Source organism: Triticum dicoccoides, chromosome 3B (genome assembly GCF_002162155.2).
Source record: "Triticum dicoccoides isolate Atlit2015 ecotype Zavitan chromosome 3B, WEW_v2.0, whole genome shotgun sequence".
Lineage (NCBI taxonomy): Eukaryota > Viridiplantae > Streptophyta > Magnoliopsida > Poales > Poaceae > Triticum > Triticum dicoccoides.
The window spans coordinates 594,885,429-594,894,346 of NC_041385.1; the positions used below are offsets into that span (position 1 = coordinate 594,885,429).

An 8,918-nucleotide genomic window follows, 5' to 3' on the forward strand; every position below is an offset into this window, starting at 1 on the left:
TAATTAAGCTTGTGCTGACTTGATGCATTAATTGTTTTGGTATGTACATATATTAACACTCCTTTCTTCTTTTAGCCCTCCGGATCGAGCCAAACTTCCATAAGGAGACGAGGCCCAAAGAAAAGGTTGCGCCAGGATGAAAGGTTTACGATCACAGAAATCGCGAAAGATGGCCAACCGATTGCTCCCAAGCGGACCAAGGATGCATTTGTACATCACGTGGAGCTGTTGTTAGGTACAACGTCCCGATCAGCGGCCAGCAATAGAATAAGAGTAAGGATGACCGTGAAGTTTCTTATGTCTAGGATAGAGTGAAAGGTGATCTTTGGACGTCGCTGATGAAAAATTTCAGCCTACCGCTAGAGGAGGATCCGAATAACCCAGTTATAGAGCCAAAGATCAAGGCGCTTGCTCTTAAGAGGATGGCAGATCTATTCAGGAACTAGAAGAAAGATTTGAACACAAACTTTTTCGACAAAGGGAAGATCCATAATTCACTAGTCGATATGAGAAGATAAGAGATCACTGGCCCGCATTTGTGGCCTACAAGAAATTGGAGAAGGGTATGAAAAGGTCACTGACAAACAAGAAAAATGCTGCAAAGAATAAGTATCACCATCACACGGGGTCAGGTGGCTACTACAAAGCCCGACCGTTGTGGGACAAAGCTGAGCAAGACCTGCTTGCTAAAGGGGTCCATCCAGCAACATTGCACTGGCCAAATCGTTTAAGGACTTGGTTCTTTGGGGTTGGGGGAACTTTGGACCCAAAAATAGGGGAGTGTGTTTGGACGGACGAGCAACTTGCAATACCCATCAAGAAGCTTCAGGAATATATCAAGGCAACGCAGGAAGGGACGTTCATTCCCGACAGAGAGAAGGACGAGTTGACACAGGCCCTCGGGAATCCTGAGCACCCTGCATGAACAAGAGGCACACCAGGATCCGTTCCGTGGGTGCATGGGTTCCCCGGCAGTGGTGGTTACGGAAGCTGAGAGAGAAAGAGGAAAGTGGAAGAGAGCAAAATGCAGAAGCTCAATGCAAGAATAGCAAAGCTAGAGGAACTTGAGAGCCAACAAGCTACCGGCCAACCATTTCAGCGGCACGAAGATCCTTCCTTCGACGCTGCCCCAGAAGCTACCCCACCATTCAGCGACAAGAAGATCCTTGCTTCGAAGCTGCCCCAGAAGCTACCCCACCATCTCAGCGGAGAAGCAACGTGGCTTCCACGGAGCTCATTCAGCCTGATTTCACGGCTCCTCACTACCCTGTGGATAGTATCACGGAGGCTGTAAATTGCAAGCTAATGACGAAATGCCAGAACCTGACTTTGAAGGCAGCGAGCGGCTCTGTTGCACCTTCTCAAGCTGAGGGAACTTTGCATTGTCGTCTGATTCCACATGGCTATGTTGTTGTGACGGTGGATAAAATAATGGAGGGATTTGAGGAGCTGGAGCTTGACTACCCTATAGGTGAAGGGGAGAATCATCCGGTTTATTCTTTAAGGAGTACCTGTCTATGGAGGAAGGAGTACATCAAGATTCCAAACTAGACACCTCCTCCTCCTCCGGCGAGTGATCAGGGCACTCTGCCTCCTCCCCCGCCTCGTCTGGCGTGTGAGGGCATTCCGCCTCCTCCGGCGCGTCAGAGCACTCCGCCTCCTCCTCCGCCTCCTCCAGCGTGTCAGCGGACGCCGCCGCGTTGGCAACGACAGAAGAGAGACACCGCCGCTCCGGCGGCTAGCAGTACAAGAGGCGGGAAGAAATGCAGATTTGGTCCAAGCCTGAAGCCTCTTCCAAAGTTACCGTACGAGAGGACTGACAAGGAAACCAATGACATCGTGACAGCCAAAGTGGAGGTCCATTTTGAACAGAAACATCCACCTCCGAAGGAAATGGTAGATCCGGTGAAAGAGAAGCGCACTCTGGATGCCCTGAAGCGACCACCACCGCCTCTGCTGGATTCCAACTATGCCCGTTGTATTAAAAAGACATATCAAGATGCACGGCGGTCGGGAAGTACTTCCAGTGATGCAAGATTAGCACAACAAAGAAGTGGTAAAACAATTCCCCAGCTCGGCGAACAGGCGAAGCAACCATGCCCCCCGCTCAAGGTGTCTAGCGATATCGTTGCTAATCATCCGGTGCTATTGCCCGGTACCAATCTTGGTGATTACCTTAGCGATGATGTAGAGTTTGAAACGTTAGAGGCTATAGAGATCTTTAGATACGAGTACGGGAAGCCTCTCGTCAAACCTGATCATCCTCCTCTAACAATGATGATGCGAAGACTGCATGAATGGTACATGGATACATGCAGGAAGTCTGGGAAGGATAGTATGATGGTGAGAATTAAAGATGAGCACGACCTCATTGGAGTTGAGTTGCTGCCTGTTGAATTCGTGGAGTTATTTCAGTTATTCAATCAAGACGCCCTCGACAAACAACACATGACATGCTATTGTTTGTAATTATTACTTATGTAATTAAGTCTCTATAGCTCAGCTCTTTCATTGCATGTATATATATTTATCCTCACTATATTATGCAGATTGAAGATCATCAAATGCAAAAAAGGACAAATCTATGACATTGGGTTCATTAACCCAAATACCGTAAATGAATGGTCGGTTAAAAAGAGAGACAAAGATACTGCGGACAACTTGCTACAATCATTACTTCGACATCAAAACAAAGGGAACATACTCTTTCCTTACAACTTCAAGTGAGTGTTACTGTCTTGTGTATATTTGGTTTCGCTTACTCAAGATTATAGTAATGTAATTGATGAGTTATGCATGCACAATTTCCACTTTATTCTGCTAGAGATTAAGCTTGACCAGGGAGTAGTAACTGTCTTAGACTCGAGACGTAAAGAGCCCCAGGAGTATGCGGACATGACTGCAATGTTCCAGAGGTAAGTTCAATCGATCATTATCGTACCATATCGGCAACTTTCGTTCATTTGCTGATATCAAATAATCATTTCCTTTGCCTGGCAGGGTTTGGAAACAGTTCACCGGAATGGTTCCGGGTCTGCCGAAGGAGCTGCGATTTACACACCCCAAAGTAAGTAGTACTTGCTAGTTCCGCGCATCTCTCATTGATTCTAGTTTCATCAATAATATTTATCATGCTTGATTATCAGTTTGATTGAACTCTATTTCTCGTAAAGTGCTTGTGGCAGGAAGGCGGAAATAATTTATGTGGATACTACGTTTGCAAGTTCATCTACAACTCGACCTCTCAGCGGGGCTACTCTGACGAACAATATGAAGTACATAAACAATATTCACAATTTTATTTTATTACCATCAATTGTGTTGAGTTTCTTTCATATATATGTATTGACCCCCTTCTTTAAATTAGTTGTGGCAGATGCGAATGAACTCCTACCACATGATCGCATACGAGCAATTCAAAAGGAGTTGGCGGGATTCTTTCTTGACTACGTTATACATAAAGACGGAGAATGCCATGTGGAAGTTGAAATGGATTTTAGATGTTAGGGATTGTAAGAGATTTTATATTGTATATATGTAGTAGCGTCGGATAGATATATACGAAAATTTGTTGTTCGACCAATCTCAGAGAAAGAGAGGTCACTTCTCTCTGTATATGTTCATGACGATCTTGTATAATTAATGGTTCCTTCATTTGCTTACTAGCTAGCGTGTCGAGTTCTCTCTATACGTATAGTAGCTAGCGTCGACTAAACACGGAGAAAGAGGGGTCACTTCTCTCTTTTAGCTAGCTAACACAATATGAAACCCCTAAATTAACCATCCAAAACCCCTAAACCCCCTTAAAAAACATCAGCGCATGCGAGCTGCTGACGCGTGGCTGCCTTTTGGTCCCGGTTGGTGTTACCAACCAGGACTAAAGGTCTTCCTGCCTGGGCGCCCCGCAGCGGCCACGTGGAGCCCCTTCCGTCCTGATTCGTAAGCAAACCGGGACTAAAGGTTTTGGGCTTTAGTCCCGACCATTTTGTCCCGGTTCCAGAACCGTGTCTAAAGGCCCTCTGAAACCAGGACTAGTTCCCTGTTTTCGAGGCGTGGTGGATGGTGTTTGACATTCCGTGATGGTGGTGCGGCGGGAGGTGTCCTATTTGTCGCATACTGGTCAAAGGTGGAGCGTTCTTGTGACAGGTGAAAACTCTATCTGGCTCGCGGTCCTTCGTCGTGCTCTGGATGAAAATCTTGATCTTTTGAATCGGACAATATGATGCTCTGATGTCATGATCTTCCGGACGACAATGTCTTGTAACTCACGGCTCGTCGACCTTCAGCGTCACCTCTTAGCTGTGGCTTCACGGTTGAGGGCTTCATGGACTTCACTAGTGCTGCACACTCTTGGTAGGGAAAAAGTCCAAAACAAACCTTGAATTTGTCGGTAAAAGCTAAATAAAACCCTGAACTCTCAATCCCTGAAATCAGCACACCAAACTCTCTTATCCCGGTCTATTTTAAACCTTGGGAGGACTTAGCCGGTATTTGCTTAATTATGCCGGCCCATTAACGTCGTCGCTTGCGCACATGCACTGCTCTGGGTTTTCTTTGTTTTTTTTGTTTTTTGTTTTTTTTGTTTTCTCTTTTTTACTCATGTCTATTTTTCCTTCGTATCCAATGTACATTTTAATGCACACATAAATTTTTTGATAAACTTTTGATACTTTCATACACATTATGTACATTTTTAAATTAAATGTTTTTTAATACATGGTTATATTTTTTCCAAATGCATGTTTACATTTTCTTAATGACAATAAAGATTTTATAAAACCAAACGAACACTCTTCTGCATGGTTCAACATTTTTAAATATGTAGAAACTTTTTTCAAACACATGCCAAGTATATTCTGTTAAATGTAAGACACAATTTTTTACAACACGCACACTTTTTCATTACATTGTACACACATTTTTGTTTGAAAATGTCACGAACACATTTTTCGAAACTCACGAACATTATTGAAATGCTACATTTTTTGAATGTACGAAACATTTTTTTGAGTCACATAAATATTATTATACATTATATAAACATTTGTTTGAATTGGTCCGTACATTTTCTTAAAAACTGCGATATTGTTTAGATGTCACAAAATATTTTCTTACAATTTGTTCAGATTTCGAAATTTGTTCCTATTTTTTAAATTTTCAAAAAGCATTCACAAATTTAAATTATGTTTATGTTTCCAAAAGTGTTCACACTTATTTTTTTTGTTCAGCTTTCAGAAAAGAAAAGCTCGCTTCATGTCTGGTTGGCCGGGCCAGACGAGTACGTAGCCAACCATCCGAAACATTTTCTAAAAAAAATATTTGCAAAATTATAAAAACATTATTTATAAAATGTGACACAATTTTTGAAAATCAAAAACATTTTCATAGCATGTGAAAAACTGTTGAAACTCTGAACATTTTTTATAGATGTTTTTAGAATCACAAACAGCTTTTAAAAATGCGAATGGAATATCAAAATTCCAGAAAAAAAATCAAAACACAAAATGAATTAAATTTGTGCGATAAATTGAAAACAGGAATATTTTTTTAACTGCTGAAAAATTTAGAAATGCGCGAATATATTTTAAAGTTCTTGATTTCTTGGTGTGTTATAGTGGGCCGGCCCAAATTCTGAATGGCAGGTTATCCCGGCCGGGATTTTCTTATTCCCGGTGTGCCAAACAGGTCTAGGGTCCAAAATAGACCGGAATTAAAAGTTCAGAGTGCCAATTTTCGGGATTCAAAGTTCAGGATTTGATTTAACTTTCATCTACAGGTTGAAGGTTTGTTTTGGACTTTTTCCCTCTTGGTAGTCAATGCAGGGTTTCCCACGTTCAGGTCGTTCACGTCCGTCCGTTGCCGCAGAATGAACAACACATCATTCGCGAACACACACCGCAGCACCGCGCGCTTCCAACTCCAAACCAGCATCGTGCGCCCGAGGGACGAGCCGCACGCACGAAGACGCTCAAAACGAGATCGCCGCCACGGACGGGCCATGCTGTTTCCCGGCTGGGGCCATGCATGCCAACGACATGATAACCTGTCCAGAAAACGGTAACCTGTCTGCCACTCTTCTCATCATCTGAGGCGGGACACGTGAGTGGCTATGGAAAAGCTACGCAGGCCAAAATATCAATCAGCGGGAATGTGTGGAGTGCTCGTTTGGCGATAATTGCAGCGGGTTTCGACATCTGTTGTAGCCGTACCCATCTCTCTCGCCGGTCTGCAGAGTCTCGAATAATGGCCTCCTCAGCGACTGCGGGTCGGCACGTCGTCGCGGTGCCGTACCCGGGCAGCGGCCACATCAACCCCATGCTCGCCGTGTGCCGCCTGCTCGTCGCCGCGGACGGCGCCCTCACCGTCATCGTCGTCGTCACGGAGGAGTGGCACGCGCTGCTGGCCTCCGCGCCCACGCTGCCAGACCGCGTCCGCTTCGCCACCATCCCCAACGACGTCATCCCCCCCGAGCGCAGCCGTGGGGTCGACCACGCCGCCTTCTTCGAGGCCGTGAGCAACAAGATGGCGGACGCCGTCGCACAGCTGCTCGACCGGCTAGTGCTGGAGCTGGAGCCGAGGCCGGAGGCTATCCTTGTCGACACCTACCTGACCTGGGGGGTTGCGGTCGGCGCGCGGCGCTGCATACCGGTGTGCTCGCTGTGGACCCAGCCGGCCACCTTCTTCTTGGCGCTCTACCACCTGGACCTGTGGCCGTCGGGTGACGATGACCATGAACACGATGAAGGTAACCAGCTACTGACCATGCTCCAAGAGTGAGCACTTGTTAATGGGAACTATTGCCATTGTGTTTGCAAAACCACAACGAACAACTGTAGATAAGTGATGTGTTCTACTCTACTTGTGTGCCCTGCAGAATTAAGCGCCAAGTCCATGGATCAGTATGTCCCGTGCCTCTCATCAGTAAGAATGTCTGATCTCATGGTCTTCAGCCGATGGAAGCGGCACATGAAGATAACAGCGGAGGCGTTCGTGAACGTACGAAAAGCGCAGTGTCTCCTCCTCACCTCCTTCCACGAGCTTGAACCCTGCGCCATCAACACAACGGCTGAGTTACTTACGTTCCCCATATATCCGATCGGCCCTGCACACATGCCGCCGGACGGGAACGCGGGCAGGATCCAGGACGAGGAGCACCATGACTGGCTGGACGCGCAGCCAGAGAAGTCGGTGATGTACGTCTCGTTCGGCAGCTACGCTTCCATGCCGCACTCGCAGTTCGAAGAGATCGCCATGGGGCTGCTTGACGCTGGAGTCAAGTTCTTCTGGGTGGCACGGGACAAGGCCCCTGAGCTGCGGGGGATGTGCGGCGACAGGGGGCTGGCGGTGCCGTGGTGCGACCAGCAGAGGGTGCTGTGCCACCGGTCCGTCGGCGGCTTCCTCAGCCACTGCGGGTGGAACTCGGTGCTCGAGGCCGTGTGGGCCGGAGTGCCCGTGCTTGCCTTCCCTGTTGCGTGGGACCAGCTGGTGAACGCCCGGATGGTCGGCGACGAATGGAAGGTCGGCGTCGACCTGAGGGAACAGAGGGGGGAGGATGGGATTGTGAGCAGGGCCGCCATCTCTGATGCCGCGAGGAAGCTGATGGATTCGGATTCTGGTGTTGGCCAAGAGATGAGGAAAAGAGCCGCGCAGCTGCGCGAGGTTTCCCGTAGCGCGGTCGGGGAAGGAGGCTCGTCGCATAGTTCGTTGAGCGGTTTCCTCAAGGATCTCGCCGAGGGAAGATTGGAGGTGGCTGAAAGTTCTCAGTGACTGATGGCCCATCATTTAGTCCAGTGAGTGGCAGAAAAAAAAATGTTTTTATAGGTCAAAATGATGCGCTGCAATATGGCCAGGGGCACGTGTCAAAAACAGTGAAAATCTGTATATTTAAAAGATGTTATATGCTAGTAGTATATCTTGTCTACCCCCAGATCTTTTTTTAAAAATATAATCATTTGTGGTTAAAGAATTTTAGATGTGTAAAACTGTGAGGTGATGCTCGCTTCATCCAGACCAGAAATATATAGTGCACACGTTTTTCAAAAGTTATCTTTGGTAGAATTTGTTTAACGCTCTAACCTAGCCGCGAGGCGGCGACACTTTTCCCGTATAGGAATAATGTTCTTCCCGCTCTTTCCCCGTTTCATTGGTGTGTTTATCATCAGTAAAGGGCGTGTGGAGCCGTATCTTCGGCGGGTCTTTCAGGACATCCGTCTAAATTTAGCCAGCGATCATGGTCTTCTGAGTTTCTACATTGCCCTTATCAACATTTTCTTCTCCAGCGTGGCGATTTGTCTTGAGATTGTGGCCGTTGGCCTCTCCTGGCCTACATCGACCACTTCCCAACTAGTACTTCTACAAGCCCTGAGTTTCAAAAAGTTTGCTTCGCTGAGGCAGAGGCCCAGAAACGACATCGAGCTATTCTCACGGCCCACCACCAGTGGATGCAGAAGGAGGAAGATTTCGGCACTCCAAGAATTTGAATGTATTTTATTTTTCCTATATGAGTGTGTTTGTAAGGAACAGTGCTACTTAATATATGGCCTTGAGCCCCTCCAAAAAAACGTTTAACATTGTGAAATACAATGAGTAGGAGTTTAATACCTCCCTAAAAAACTGCCTTTTATTACAACCGCATGCATGTAATCCTACATTTTTGTACATGCTTTATTACTATAATAGCATAATGCACATGCATTAATACAAAATCCTAAAAATAATTGAAGTAATATTAGGTTAGCAGTATACGTCAACCAATGAATTTGTAACAGTGCAAAGAAAAATTCAAGCAAACAAACATTGCAGTTGTGTAACTGGACAGCCATGGGAGCAATGACATGTACTTATAAAATACTTCCTCGTTCAAAACACGAGTGAGATGATCGATCGCTGGTTTGACTGAGCCTGGTGTAGAGCTACGT

The 8,918-nt window shown here is 46.2% G+C and overlaps 1 protein-coding gene across 1 annotated transcript; it reads left to right on the plus strand.

Annotated features, from left to right (window-relative positions):
- The first annotated feature begins 6,175 nt into the window (after positions 1–6,175).
- On the plus strand, positions 6,176–7,966 carry LOC119277317 (UDP-glycosyltransferase 87A1-like). Its single transcript, XM_037558585.1, has 2 exons — positions 6,176–6,745; positions 6,875–7,966. The coding sequence occupies exons 1-2, from the start codon at positions 6,244–6,246 to the stop codon at positions 7,765–7,767; spliced, it is 1,395 nt and encodes a 464-aa protein (XP_037414482.1). The 5' UTR covers positions 6,176–6,243; the 3' UTR covers positions 7,768–7,966.
- The last annotated feature ends 952 nt before the right edge of the window (positions 7,967–8,918 follow it).

What these genes read in the sequence shown, in the direction of transcription:
- LOC119277317 (XM_037558585.1), top strand. Translation starts at nt 6,244, where the DNA reads ATGGCCTCCTCAGCGACTGCGGGTCGGCACGTCGTCGCGGTGCCGTAC. An exon ending in TGACCATGAACACGATGAAG is followed by an intron (nt 6,746 to 6,874) that starts GTAACCAGCTAC and finishes TGTGCCCTGCAG; the next exon opens with AATTAAGCGCCAAGTCCATG.